This window comes from Lissotriton vulgaris, chromosome 3_1 (genome assembly GCF_964263255.1).
Source record: "Lissotriton vulgaris chromosome 3_1, aLisVul1.2, whole genome shotgun sequence".
Lineage (NCBI taxonomy): Eukaryota > Metazoa > Chordata > Amphibia > Caudata > Salamandridae > Lissotriton > Lissotriton vulgaris.
This window is the reverse complement of record NC_141689.1, coordinates 1,356,907,069-1,356,923,017: the sequence shown is the minus strand read 5'-3', so window position 1 is coordinate 1,356,923,017 and position 15,949 is coordinate 1,356,907,069. Positions and strand designations below refer to the sequence as shown.

The 15,949-nt window shown below is 45.2% G+C and overlaps 1 protein-coding gene across 1 annotated transcript in view; it reads left to right on the top strand.

The window, feature by feature from the left end:
* Window positions 1–863: 863 nt before the first annotated feature.
* The window catches only part of LOC147727885 (neuronal acetylcholine receptor subunit alpha-7-like), a 1,417,517-nt gene continuing 1,402,431 nt past the window's right edge, over window positions 864–15,949 (top strand). The window contains exon 1 of the mRNA XM_086961831.1: window positions 864–949. Coding sequence (XP_086817957.1) covers window positions 871–949 — 79 coding nt within the window. The 5' untranslated portion in view covers window positions 864–870. The remainder of the gene's footprint in view (window positions 950–15,949) is intronic.

Sequence of the window (15,949 nt, the reverse complement as noted above, 5' to 3'; positions counted from 1 at the left end):
ACATCTCAAGTTGACCTGTTACCTATGCATTTTTGCGGAAAAGAGGACGTTTAATAACATCTCGACAATTGTTGCTCACTGACTAAACAGCCAGGAGTTCCAACAATTGTTCGTAATATACATATGCTGGTTACACACGCCTGTGTGTTATAAATGCAATGTTAGTGAACGTGTGTACACACAGTACACAATCCCCAACAGAATCTGAGCTTGGCTCGTTTTCGTTTCTGCTCTGAAAGTTCTTCTGGCTAGGCTTGCCCAGGTTTCACTTCCGAGCGGCAAGACTTGCCAAGCAGGGCAACGTCGGCGAAGCAAACGTAGAAAAACCTTGGTTATGGTCTCGCCTGTCGGGCCAGTGCTGCTGCCGCTGAGTTCCTATCCCAGGAATAGGGGCAGATGGAGAGCCGAGAGTCTCGCAGCAGCACTACCCGCTCCCCTCCCTCTCTGAAACCCACACACGGTTGAATGAACCTCCCCTGTGCTCCCTCTCTCTCTCTACTCCGTTCGTGCACCTCTCTCCCCACCTCTATTTGTGTAAAATGCCTCTATTGAGAAGGGCGAGTGACGAGTGAGACACCCCTCTCTCTCCAGCTGGGATTCAGTTGGTAACACATCTTCTGCGGGAGCAGTCAGCTGCAGTCAGCAGCGGTGCAGTCAGCAGCACCAGCATGGCTAGGTGGCATGAGGTGTCTCTTACGGCGCGTGCTCGCTCTGTCACAAGCTGGTGAATGAAGACTCGTCTCTGTCCATGAGAGCCTTCGCAGACCCCAGCCCTTCTAACTGTCCTGGATTACCCAGCTGGAGTGCATGACGCACTGCTTGCTTTCTATGAAGCGCCTGTCTCGTGAGGGGAGTGAGTCCGTTTGGAAGATGCTCACCCGAGCTTGTCTCGGATTTCTTTACTCTGGGCTGCTCTTGTGGGCACTTATGTTTTCGAGCTTCTTCAAAGGTAGGAACTCTCCATCATTCTTTTCATTGTACTGCCAAAGACGTTTTTTTTTATTTGGAACTGTTAAAATTGACTTTAATGAGTCTTCGGAATGAACATATTCGACCATCAAAGCCACGTTAACAGTAAGAAAACACCGTGACATTGATTTTATAGTTTCAGTTTAAAACACGGTCTCCATCATGAACTAGAGAATTTCAACTTTTTTGGATCGTGTTTTTTTGTAAAAAAAATAATAATAAGACAGCTTTCGGAAAGGTTGCACTGATACGCCATCTCTCATGGTCAACATGTGTGCACTGACTTGTCCTTTTATTTGGGGTCGTAATTATAGTGTTTTTGTAAGGCAAATTACATTTGAGAGAAACTGACAATATTTCCACAAGCTGGCAATTTACTGACACTACAATGGTTTCAGACATATGACTGTTTGGATTATCACAAAGCAAAAGATTCATGTAGAGTAGCAGTAGCTCAGTATATCATTTATATATTTCCCAACCGTAGTCACAGGTTTTATTGTTATAAATGCCCCTTCACACAGACATGTTTACAAGCGCAGTCCAGTTGTGTCTATTAACAGTAAACCCCAATGTCTGAGTATAATTGGTGCGACTCATGATAATTCGTGTTTGCTTTACCTCAAAAGGGCTCCGGATGGAATTTACCGCCTTCCTAAAACAGTAGGGTCTGGATGTGAAAGTAGAAGATGCAGACAGCATTTCCCAATTGCATACACGTGTATTAAACAAGCATTCTTCCCTCTTCAGGCATTCCCCCACCCCATACTTTTGTGTCAATTATTAAAACGTTGATTGATCCCCTCAGAGAAACAAAGTACAACATGAAAAGTGGATAAATCATTCATGTGGCAAATGCATTCTAGAAGAGTATGTCTTGTTACATGCACATGAGCACGCTGCGCACTGTGGCGCGCGAGGGTGAGCGCGAGAGCACCGCGTTTACCTGCAAGCTGCCACAAACTGCTGGGGAATGTTGATCGAGATTAATGCTCTTACATTTAAGACGTTTCACTCAATCAGCAATCTGTGTTTATCTTGCGCATTCATAACAAGAAATGTTCGCTTAGTTCGTAGGTTGTGTTTCCTAAGGTGCCCATAGCAAAAATAATTAATCTGCCCACCATGAAAAACATCGCCTTCAAAAGCAATTCAAAATAAACTGCAAATAGCAGAGGCTCTTGTCTTTACCTCGTTAAGATGGCATGCCCAGGAATGTGCTCTTCGAAGGGGATAGCAATGACATGCTTTCATGATTCATTCATTCATTTGTAAATAAGAATATTGCTGGTCGAAATGGCATACTTCTTGTGCCTAAATCAATGAATAAAACGAATTACAGAATATAATTACCCATTTCACTTTTCTCCGTGAATATTGGTTTAAGTGGCCTTTTTTAAAAATGATAACAATTTATTGCATTCAAATAAAACATAATGCTTAGATTCCGTGGCAATTCCACAAAATGATACGGCTTATCCTTCTCCTGGCCATCCCAGGCAACCTAAATCTCTAGTAAAGGAGACTGGCTGAAGCAAAATATCATATTACTATTACCCTGCACAAATCCATAAAGTTCTGACAAGTACTTTGGCATAACTTCCCCATAACCTCTATCATGATGTCTCAGGAACATCCTCAGAGATGGAATAGCTTCCATGGTTGTTACATCGGTTAAAGGTAGAAGTAGCAAAAAGAGAGCGAGGAAGGACAATGGGGTACGCCTGTTTCCCCTAATTAATAGTATAGAACAAAGTGGACAAACCCACTAATGAATACTCATGCCAGGACGACTTAATTCTGTGTACATGTTGTTCTGGAGTATCGGTTAAATGCAGCCATGTGGACACTTTGCTCTTTACAAGAAGTTGAACGATTACACTATGTGTTGCAGTATGGTTACTTGCGTCGCACATGCCCAATGTATTAACACCTTTGCTGCGGTGGCTATTCCGCTGCAGCGCTAAGGGGGCGTGGGGGCCACGCAGTGCTCACACGCTGGTGACGGAACTGCTCCATCACCAGCCTCGGGTGAGCTGTGCTGATGACGGAGCGGTTCCGTCATGGCCCCGTCCGCTCAATAGAACGCCCAGCGCAGGCGTGTCGGGCGGGCCATGACGGAACCGCTCCGTCATCAGCACAGCGCCACCGCGGCTGATGACGGAGTGGTTCCGTCATCAGCGTCAAAGAGGTAAGCTCTTTAAGACTTTCCACAGAGTTGCAATTTTGTTTTCGACAGGGCACCCATTTAGCAATCCCAAATGGACGCTGGCTCGGCCAAAGAATCAAATCAACAATGCCACACATCTGCCATTTTTAAAGTTTTGAGTAAAAAAACACCAAGAAATCGCAAAGCATCAATGGATAGCCAAAGATCATGGTTCACCAGGACCTAGAGGGTATTTCATTCTCACAGCAATGAAGAGGAGGTCAGGTCACACAAGTCATTGCTTTTGCTTTCTGAAATAGTTTTATTTCCTGCAGCTCAGAGTCCTCTAGTAAGTTAAGCTGTTGTAAATGGGTTATTAGTAGTGATAAATATGGGGAAACGACCTTTACATCGCTGTGATTACACCGCAATGCCATTACAACACATTCGTTACAACAACCGTGTTGTTAGCACGCAATACCATTACTATGCAAGTCATTACATAGACTTGCAGTACATGGCGTGCTAACATCAAAAATAGTATTGTTTACTATTCCAACACCTTACCCGCTGTTGCGTAGGCTGGAGTTGGAATAGTAAATGATATATTTCCAATGTCAGCTTGCCATCTACTGCAAGTCGATGTAATGACTTGCGTAGTAATGTGCGTGGTAACAACGCAGTCGTTGTAACTACCGCGTTGTAATGCCATGCGATATTTTGACTCGCGTAGTAACGAGTCATATTTTAAAGATGCATCTAACACAGGCAATAAGGCCACTAACACAGTCTAGGGCCCAGCATAGGTCTCTATAAATTATTCCCATGCTCCACCCTGGGTAGCTTGGCTGCGAGCAGGCAGGCTTAATTTAGGAGACAGGTATGTAAAGCATTTAAAACCACCAATTCAGTAAAAAAGAACTAGGAAATATTTGTATCTTTAAAATGACACCAAAACGACAATAATCCAATGTAGGGAACAGGAGATATATATGTTTAAAGATTAAACACTTTCTAGCAGTTAGAAACCTATAGCACCACTCTGGGACATCTTTTCATGCTTGACTAAGTAAATCTTTCAGACAGACAGCGATGGAGCCCTGCGACGATACACTGAGCGGGAGGCCCTGGTCAAATTGTACCTTCAGACTTAAAAAACTTTTCTGGAGCTATTTCCGCCGGGGTCCCTCGATACTCTCACCAATCTGGATTTGGTGATGGTTCGCCGGTTTGACTTTCAGGGAGCTACCAGTCAAACTCTGGAAGTCGGACCTCCAGAACTTTTTAGCTGGACACACCTGGAATCTGGGCCAGGTTGAGGTTGAAGGCGGCAGGCTTGTTCGTTATGGTTGAGTCGATCACCTCAAGGAGCTCTTTTCAAAGTTGCTCCAAACGTCTGGAACTTCTTCCTGAAAATCCCATTGAGGGTCCAATGTGTCCAAAACACAATCCAAGGGCCTGGAAGCTCCAAGATGGTCCTTGAACGTTTGGGAACTCAAGTCTCACGATACACCTGGACAAAACCCTTAAAAGTCTACTGGACACACTCCAGGAAGGGGCAATTGGTGGCGATGATGCAGATGATCTCTGTTAACCTGTAGCTTGCAGGGAACCATTCTTTAATCTGTAGTTCCAGATAATGCAGCAGGAATAGTCAGTCAGAATGCAGGGCTTTGTGGTGCAATTCAAGGTACCAGCTCGGCACCTCTCACATAATTATTCAGTGTTCTCTGTGGTCAAGCAGGAGGGGCAAGGCAAACCCACAAGCATGACCACTTCCTCCAAAGTAGCATAATCTCCTCCCAGAAAGCACAATTCCTCCGAAATTCAATTGGGCTGATATCTCAGCAGACCATGAAGCGCTAACTAAACCAACTCTCAGCATAGCTCAATTCCATAGCTCTCCAAAGCCTAACATCTGCAGATTCCTTCCGTAAACCTCCCATCTGGGTGGGTCAGAGGGGATGGGGTTAGAAGAACCTGCCATTTCCTGCCTGTCCTATTCCTCCTTTGAAGCTTCATCCTTTACGACACCTCCCTCTTGCTCTGGCATTCCTTTGTAGCAGAGCTTCTCCAGCAGATAACCTCTCCCTGGCTGAGCCGCTTATCACTTCATCAAAGCAGCCTGGCTAATCCAATTAACTATGCTCAATCAGGGAAGACTGCAGGAAGGCTGACGCTTGGCTTACAGATAAGAACGCCTTATAACTTCTTTTCTGTGCAAGTTAGGATACATTTAACAATAGCATATTGTTGGATTTATCAATATCATTCTCCTAAGTTTTTGAAAGATATGTCTTCAATTCCTAGCTATATTTATGCATTCATAAACAATTGCAATGTTATCCCATGGGGCTAGGCATCTCCAAAGGGAAAACTGAAATGTGCAATTTCTCCATCATCAGGGCATATCAAAAACATTGTTTAAGGGCCCTGCATATAGTTACATGACCCTCCACCCACCCCAGGGACACCTAGGGGAGACTTTGGGGGTCCTGAATATTCAAAAATAGTATAGTTCCCCACTCTACAGTGCGCATCTCCATGGCATATAAAACATCTTTTATAAGGACCCAGCTCATGATTACATCCCCTCCACCCTTGGGACACCTAGGAGAGACCCAGGGGGTACAGGACATGCAAGTATATTGTAAATTATCACTTTCTAAGTGCCACTATCACCAAATTCGAGTTTGCAGTTAATTTACATTGAAAAACAGTGTTTCAAGGCAGGGTTGCTTTTAAAATGACCTCAGACGCTCAGCAGTGCACACATGCAAGTGCAGAAAGGGTTGCTGGCCTCTAAACTGCCATACCTTATATTATACTAGGACTTATGGGTCGTTTTATTCTCCCCTGCCCTATTATCTACTAGGGACATATATGGTAGGTCATGCCAATCATAGGTGTACCCTAATACATAGTGTTCTCTAATGCATGTGTGCGTTTTTACTGGTGTTTTCAACCTACAAGTGAGTGTTTTCAACATAGCACTGGCCCTGGGCCTGCCCAGAGCAGAGTCCAGGGAACTCTTAGAGTCAGAAAACCAGCATCAAGAAGTCTCATATGGGGCAAAAAGTGGGGGGACACTGCAAACAGATCCCAATTTCCCCACAAGCCAAGAAGTTGATGCTTATGAAGGTCCTTCAAAGTCATGTATTATTCCCATCAAGCACCTACTTAAGCATTTAGTTTTAGTGCTAATTGCTCAGAGCGGGACAAAGCAAGATTTTGTACCTGTTTATGTGACTTCTCCACTTGGGTAGGTTTGCCTTCTTGCATGAGATTTTAACTTCTGAATTTTTGTCTTTTTTGGTTCTTGGAATCAATACATGGGGAAGGCTTGAAGTTGTAGCTGGACAGGGCTCCACAAGGCTGGATACTTTTGACACATTTTTCTTCACTAGAAAAAGTTTTAAGCAGGATGTATATTGATGTCCTTTGCTCAAGGGGTGCACACTCATTGTGTAAGCTTCAGCACCTTGTCCCGATTCTCTGTAGGTACAACAAATGATTACGTCCCAAACGTTTTCAACATTTTGGTCCTATGGGTCAGCTTCCAGGCACCAGTTTTCTCCCCAGGCATGCCTTTTGGAGGGTACAATTCACAGTGGTCAGCTGAGCATTCTTGGAGTCAGGAGTCCTTCTACTTAATGTATATCTGTAACAGGTACCAGGAGGCCAACCATTTGACCCTTGGTGAGTAGTTCTGGTTCCTGGGTGCCAGCAGTATTCAGCGATCACCGAGTCTTCTTTTGGTTTTCAGGCAGAGACTTCCTTCTTCAGGTGTAGTCTGTCTCTTCAGGTTAGGGATGTTCTTCTTCAGGTGTAGTCTGTCTCTTCAGGTTAGGGATGTTCTGAGGAGGTGGTGGGGAGGGGCCAGTCTTATCCTGTTCACTAGCCAGTGGTTAAAAATTCCTCACACCCACACCTTGCTACTTTATTGCAGAACACTCCATTTTCAGCACTTCCACTATCAGTTTACTGCAAATCTTTGCACAATTCTTCAACCAAGTTGTTCCTAGTTTTCATCCAGGTACAGATGCCTTTCCCCTTCTCCCATGCACACCCCAATTAGCTGAGATATAGGAGGTGATCTTTCCTCTGTCAGGGCTAGTACTGTTTTTTTCTCCTTCCTGCTGGGGACAGAGACATAAAGTCTAGGGCGGATCATGGAAACAATTTTTGTAGTTTCTGGCAGCATTATTTGGCATGTCCACTTCAAATGAAGAACTGTAAAAACTACTCTTTGTGTGGTAAACTGACCCCCATTACTAAACTCTGGTAAGCAGCCACTGTTATTAGCACTCTTGAATTACTACTTCCAGTGGCCAAGGTGTTGTCTTCCAGGAGCAGAGTCATTTACAGCCAACCAGGATATTTATACATTTTTTACAGTGGGGCTTTGAGGAAAATCAATTCTAAACTACTTTAGTGTCAGACAGCACAATATACAATTTTCTAAAGTTACTCAAGGTATCAAAAATCTACGTTTATTTTTAAGTTCGATTTTTAGAACTAAGTGAAAAATAACTTTTGCTGACCACTCCAGGATTTTCCCATGCTGAGATAAGATAAAGTGATTTTAATTTAAAACCAGGCCTGTTCATGGAAAATGTAGCTTTACCTACGCAGTGGCAAACTATTTTTCCTAACTATTTAAACATAGTAGAGCTGCAACCTCAACGGCATTGGAGCACACTCCTACATATAACATAAATTTACATGAGGGATGGAAGAGAGGCTATGGGGAAACAGTTATGCAAATACATTTTAAAGAGGAGGTATTTTAGGTCCTTTTGAAAGGATACGAATTTTGGACTTAGTCTAATGTAATCAGGTAGAGTACCACAGCTTGTAAACAAGCCATTATAAATACTGTTTGGATGGTGTTGCTCTTTTTATTGCTGTGATTTCCATAATTAGTGAATGGTGCTTCTAAGGCATCCTTTGAGTTGACGTTTGTCCTTCAAGTACAGTGGGTGCCCAATATATAATGTTTTATGACTTAAACAAGCACTTTTGAAGTAAATTCTTGCTTCCAGGGAGAACCAGTGAAGGTTTTTTAGAATGAGAGTGATTTGACCAGATTTTGTGGCTCGTGCAACTAGGCGACCAGCTGCCTATAGTACAGCTTTTAGGGGTGACAGAGCAGGTTTAGGAAGGTCTGCCAAGATTGCAAATCCTCCATAAAAATGGATCCGAATTAGAGCTTGAACTGGTGATCTGAAGTCTGAGTGATGAATGTGTTATTTTCTTTCCCTAAATAGGTGGATTGGAAATGAGGGGGATCTAGTCAGTTTGGCGATGTGACTCATTAAGTTGAGATGTTAGTCTATGAGAAATCTCAGAGATTTGGTAAAAGGCTGCAGAATGTGGAAGAACCTTAAAGCCTGTACAGAAACTAACTACTAATATGTAGGGATGGAAAGTCTTTGAAGGAGAGGAGAACAAATCCACTGTGAGGGCATACTTTCCCCAATACCTAACATGTCCCATGTTTATAGATTAGGCATGCAACATATTGGGCTTACAAGGCAAACGTCAGTGGTGACTTAGCTAATATATAAAAGCAGGTATTTCTACACTGAAAAGGCACTGTTTCTTACCAGATGTCACTGCTGTACCTTTATACTGCAGCCCCTCTAGAAACACAGAAGGTTCTTTTCAGCGATTCATTTTTCTCATTCAAGTGGGTGGTGTATATACACACACAATAGCCCAAATTTGACATTTAAATTTCCACACCACTGGTGCTTTTCATACACCATCTGCCACAGCCTTATTTTGAAAGCGAAATTTGCTACTTAAGGGAAAACAATGCATAGCACATATTTTAGCATCCAAGCACATGAATTGATACTCTGTTTTGCATTGCTATAGTGCACAGAGTCATAATGTCAGCCACGCCAAACAGGAAACAGCAAGAGAACAACAACAAAAATGATGTCCTTCCTTACAACATTAAATTAGGTAAGCTAAGAACTCACTTCACATCACTCCCTTCTCTTTACCGGGCTCCTTTTTCACCTGAGGTTGGCCCTGTGTACATCGGTGAGTCACAGATAGTCGGTCACGGAATGAGATTGAATGTGTAAGTGTTCTGAAAAGGCTTGTTCTGCAACCCACAAACGAAAAAACATGCATTTTAATGTGTGGCCTGTAGAATACTAAAGCCCTTGACTGCACAATTACTTCCAGAAGAGGAGAATTCAGGTCAACAAGAATATCTGTATCCAAAGGGCAAGGCGGAGAACACCTGAATAAAATAGATGAACATTTTCCAAAACAATTTATTCTGGTTGCAGGCATCGCTATACAGTCTTCTAAATGTCCTGGGGTCTGAAAATGTGTAGCCTTTTGGGGTATTTTAGTCCACATCATGGCCCTACCCGCAGGAGGGTTTGGTAAAATGCTTGTATTTTCATTTATTATCTTATGTATTGAAATTTCATCCAGACAGGTATTAGAATATTGTAAACGAGGGAAGCGATAATGACAGAACTTAATTTGAACTTTATTACAAAAGGGGTTTTGTCCGTACTGTGGCCGGGTAGGACAATATTTAGACTTAGAAAAAAGGGAGGACCCGGTCACTGGTTTGATTCTGCTAACTTTTTTATTAAGTGCAGAAATGTACACTAAGGTGTTTAACAGTGGACAGGGTACTTCCACAAAAATGAAAATTGTTTGTTTAATGTTTTTGTTTCATAATGTTTGAAATGTTGAATTTTTTTTGTTTCACAGTAATGTATGCTTGTAGTATTTGTAAATATAATTGTCTTTGTGCAGGACAGCAAGTAAATCTTCGGACTGTCACAATTATGTAAAAATTGGCTTACATACTTTCTGATTAATCTAAATAAATACAACATACCTAAGGATTAAACACCTTAGTGTACATTTCTGCACTTAATAAAAAAGTTAGCAGAATCAAACCAGTGACCGGGTCCTCCCTTTTTTCTAAGAACTTAATTTGAGCCAGTGGTTGCAGGTGGGGCCCACATGCACTCCTATTGTGGGACCAGCACTAATTTGCCTCATCATACTTTGACAAAAGACAAGAGTGGAAAATACACATGAGGGAAAGAAGATGTAAGGTAAAGATGGCAAAAACTGAAGAAAGCGGGGACATGCAAGAGTGAGATAAATGGGCATGAAGAGTCTAGTGATGAATTAAAAAGACTGAAGGTAGTATTGGGCACCCCTGACAGTTGGAAGAACTGGTTGTGGGCCTCTGAGCAAAACTGTGCTCTGACACTTAGGGACATATTCTCAAGGAACTATAGCCGAGTTATCAGCACTTTAGTGCAGCCAAAGTCACGATAAATTTACCGCCCCATTCACAAGCTGGTACTAACAGCCGATACCACCAGTTTTACGGTGATAGTATCCTCAAAAAACATCGCCACGGATGACCCCGGCAACTATCGCTAATGAGATGCAGAGTAGGCATTCCCCAGCAAAAAGCCGCAAAAACACTACTTCACAACATTCTCAACCATAGCCAGATCGGTGATAAGAACACAAAACATGCAATGCGCGTTAGCAGCAGGAAATTAACACCTGCTCTGACCTGGTGCAAAGCCAGACTACAACCTGCACCAGAAAAAGGAGCCCAGCCCAGAGCCACACCTGAAGAACAACAGATGTCATGGAGCCAACGAACATGCAGCTCAGACACCCAAGAGAGCCACAACACCCACCACCACCCACCTCCTGTATCACCCCTCATCCCCCGGGGGCCCCACCCCAGGCCCCCCCACCTCCCCGGGCCAAGAGGTTGCACATAAATGTTACGAAATCATGAACAAAATCATTTGCCTGATGCCGCAGAATCGCCATTCACCATTGAGAGTCCAAACTAAGTATCACAATCAAATTTCTCACCAAACAACTATTTGGAAGAGCCATGGCGGGTCATCCCTGGACAATCCATAAGTGACACCCTGTAAGATAATATACCAGATAAGAAGGTGTGTCAGGCACTCATCAAAGGACAGAGAGAGTGAGAAAGAGAGAGTAAGAGAGACTGAACAAGGAGCACAAGGACAATCGGGCCCTTGGCACATACATGACAACTGTTGTGTGAGTCTCGCAATTGGTGCACCCAAAATCTAAAGCCTGGCAACAATTTCAGTGCATAGGCCACATCACATTTCAGAAATACAAGCAGTAGTCAGACTACAATTAGCTCCTTTGTCTCAATACACAAGGACATCTAAACCTCCAACCTTGGTCTCCAATGTGCCCGGCACACCCTGAGTGAGATACCTTACCAGACTCTGGTGACTCCCACACCACGAACTGCGCTAATCAAAGAGCAAAGTGTCCACACCCCCCACACACTTGTCCCTGCTCGAGCTATACCTGGTATGCCCCCAACACATCGGTATAAAAGACAACCCAAACGTCGAACACACATACACCTCATTGCTCCGAGCTGTGGAATATCGTCCACAGAACTGCCACCGGTTTGAGGAGTACCGGTGGTACGAGACCAGTCACGTGGAACTGTACCATGGACAAATGCTGCATCTCTTGGGAGCTCTGCCAATGGCAGTTTTGCAAATCAGTTACCGTCTGAATTTCTGGCTTCCGTATGTCACATGTGTCCAGCCATGGTTCCACTGTCGATCATGCACATTCAAGTGGCCCATGGAGGTCTGCCTAGCCAACACAACGGTAGCTGAACTGGATCATGATTTGTGTGTGTGTGCCCCTTGTTTGCCCACGAACAGGAGTGCAACGGGGATGCCTTGATATGTGGTGTCTGTGCTGGCAGCAGTGGATGGGAGATTGCACAAGTGCAGTGCATTGCAAATTGCATTTTGTGCAGTAACCACATCGAGGCGCTCCCTTATTGGGCTGGGTTGCGAATTGGTGAAACTGCGTGGTCGGAGCACATCTGTCTGGACCAGTTAATGGATTGGCTCTCCCTCGTGTGTCTTGAATTCGAAAACAACGTACTTCTGGAACTGATTGCCTATGAAGCAGTGCTCGCATTCATGGACGAGTAACTACCTTCCTGCAGCCACAACTGACTGACACCCAGAGCACAGGTCCCAACACTGTGTTGCATCGTGGAGGAATGGTCACATAAGCAAGTACAACAGTGGTCATGTCTGCTTTCGCCCGCACTCAGAATGCATGTGCGTGCACCTACACGTGTTGTCACACACCTGTGCAAGGTGCTGCAGCTCCATTGGCGGAGCTGCACAGCTTTGCTTGGCAAAGTTCCTATTTCTGACATACTGCTGGAGGGAGACTACACACATGGGAATGTAGCACGACATGTGACCTTGTACCTTTCACCTGCTCACTGTCAGCATAGCACACAGTCGGCGTAGTCTGGTGGTACAATTCCATGCAGATCCCATGGGCTGTGAGTCGTGTCCCCTGACACGGGGCAATGAGAAGACGCAAAACATCACTTGACTCAAAAAGCAAGGCAAGGTGGGCTAAGAACGTTGCCAACCGTAAGGATATGTGTTCATTTTTGCCACCCCATTCCTTGCACCTCGAGACATTCCCATTCTGCCTGTAAGTGTCTTAAGCATCTGTCTGCCTGTTGTGTCCCATCACGACCGTACTGACACGCACATGCTAATAAAGTCTACGCAAATTCACCAGTGTACATCTGTGATGAGTGTTGATTAGTTTGACACATCATGTGCCAAAATGAGCATTGTCCGTACACAGGGAGGGACAGATTGCCTCTGGTACATAGGTAGTGAATACTTATTGGCAGCTTTGCCACTGTGAGCCACACATTGTGTTTGGGATAGTTGCTGGTAGACCTGTGCTCTTACGTGTCTTCAGCAATGTGAGCATGGTGTCCAACTTCTTGCCATGTGGATCAATATGATCCATTAAAACCGACTGGTCCACACTGATGTGTGTGAGTATGTCATGAGAAAAGATGTACTGTAGCCACATGCGATGGGGGACACTACTTCAGGCGGGCTACTGATTCTTCTGACATTTACACACACAGCCCTATATAATACATGGACGTGGGGCTACGTTGGGGGATGCAATATTGTTGTTCATGTGCAATGAGGCCACAGCTAGTTCACACCTTCACATTCATCTAATTTGCCATGTTGTTCAGGCTCAAACATGCACATTGATGACATTTACCAGGGTGTACCTTTTAGTGCAATCAATGTCCCTACATTCATCCATACTTGTACACATGAGTGAACCTAAACATGCTACTTCTGTGTGATTTGGAATGTTTTATTCACATTCTGGGGAGTCTCGGAGTTGGAGGGGTACATGGCCAGTTCAAGCCCACATGACATGGTTGCCCAGTGGTGGGCCAACCACAGTCCTTGGGGGTATGCAAAGTTAATCAGAAGAGGAAGAGTTCAGTCCACAGCCGGATTTCTGTGTGATTGATACAAGAATAGATATGGCAGTCCATGTTGGGGTCCAGGTGAATGCCGCAGACTGTTCTGGGGGACAGTGGGAAGTGTTGTTCCAGGCATGATGCATAGGTCTGAACCAGGCAGGGACAGGCCATGGGGCAGGTCTGGATGCTACTTCCTCCTTCCTCACACAGTCATTACCCTCGACATCTTACTCCTCTGAGACGTGTTCTGTGTCCAGTGTACCAGGTGTGTGTGGTGGTGTATTGGCAGCATCACTGTGGGCCACTGACACAAGAGGGTGCGAAGGTGATAGGGCTACATCACTGTGTGCCAATGACACATCAGGGGGCAGAGATGTGTGTGTCGAAGTTCCATCAGCAGTTATCTGGGACAGGCTCTGTGGCAGCAATGGCAAGATGAGGAATCTACAAGGCCTGGAAGATCCCAGCTACATGTCGCTGGTGTTTAGCCGTGGCAGCCCTACTTTCAGCCTGCATCCACTCCATGGTCTCCACTGTCCTCTGCATCTGTGCCAACTCCGTGCTGTCATCGCTGGAGCCTGTCTGACTAGACAGTTCTTGTATCAGAGCAATGGTCCCAGCAAGGTCAGCCAAGGAATGTCGGTGAGCATGGTGCGAACAGGGAGTGTCTGTTAGGATCTGTATGGCGGCTAGTGTGGGTGGTGGCAGCTCCCATACAGGCCCGTTTAATGTTCTAAGGCCATATCTATGTGTTTTTAACTTTTTACTGTATTTTTACATATTTTTGTGCACGAGTCCCGCGCTGAGGCACCTTTGCCTTTTTTCATCGCATCGCTCAGACAATTCCTTTTTTGGGTGATACACTTACCTGTTTTTGCTATTTGGTGTGCCAAGGTGTGCCTTCCTTGCCCCGTTCCACCGCGGCTCTTGTGCCGATTGAGTGGAGGGCGGGCGGACATCTTGCGTGTAGTCCCGGACCCCGGCTGGACCAGTTTCAGTGTTCTAGCTGCGGGAGGGAGGTGCAGCCATAAATTTAGCTTCATTTAGAGAACTTGGCGGCTAGTGTGGGTGGTGGCAGCTCCCATACGGACCCATTTAATGTTCCCAGGCCATATCTATGTGTTTTTAAGTTTTTACTGTATTTTTGCATATTTCTATACATGAGTCCCGAGCTGAGGCGCCTTTGCCTTTTTTCATCGCATCGCTCAGACAATTCCTTTTGTGGGTGATACACTTACCTGTTTTTGCTATTTGGTGTGCTGAGGTGTGCCTTCCCTGCCCCGTTCCACCACAGCTGTTGTGCCAATTGAGTGGAGGGTGGACGGCCATCTTGCGTGTAGTCCCGGACCCCAACTGGACCAGTGGCAGCGTTCTAGCTGGGGGAGAGAGGTGCAGCCATAAATGAAACATGCTCTTTCGAATGCGCAGCGGTCGCACGCAGCAGGCGTGGCGCTGCCGCGATGAAGGTAAGTGAAAGGTCTGCCCGTCTGCGCCCATCCGTGCCTCGGGCATGCTTAGCGTTGGTCATGCTGCCCAAAGCCCCACCACTCTGATTGATGCCCCAATAAATTATTCACGAGAGGAACTACTATCACTAAAAACCGTTGAGTGCTCGGGCTTTGTACCATGGGCTTTGACTGACGGCATCTCCAGCCCTTGTCCTTTGGGTGGTTTTAGCCTTGCACAAACCTTGGTCGCTTCCACCCATGCCTCCAACCACTCACAAGTTATTGCGGCTGCTCTCATAAACGCTCGGTCCATGAGCAAACATGCCAACGACATATTAGAACTCTTGTCTGATGGCCATCTTGATATTCTGTTTATAACAGAAAAATGGCTTAACGACTCCAGTGCCCCCATTATTGAGCTCACCATTACTAGAGGCTTTAAAATAATTAGGATGGATCGAGCATTGGGGAGAGGGGGGTTGGCCATTGCTTTTAAAGATACATGGGTTTTTTATAGTGACTCCTCCGATGAGTTAGGTGAAGTTCTTAATTTTTCTCTTACCCTCTCACCCCATTTTACGCTGTGAGGCACACTGGTCTACCGTCCCCCAGATCCCACCGGACCATTCCTTAAAGCGTTGGCAGATCTCATTGTGCCCCGCGCCTTGAGGTTTTCTAGATTTCTCCTCTTGGGCGATTTTAACATTCATACTGAAGTGGCCGAGCTACTGCTGTATGGTCTGTGCAGGGTGTGGTGTCACTGCGATGCAGCCGGGCTGCCCTGCTCCTGGGGTGCAGAGGCTGTTCATGAGCCGTTGGAGGGTGTCTGAGCAAATGTGCAGGGTGTCCCCTTCATCATCACTGTAGAAATGTGTGGGCTGCTCTGCAGGATGTGTTGATTGTCCCTCTGCAAAGTAACAGGGAGATGCAGGTTAACAGTATGTTCCATGTATGTTGACGCATTGTACATGTTTACATACAATGTACATTGTGACTGTTTTGGAGGAGCTGGCTATTTGATGGGAG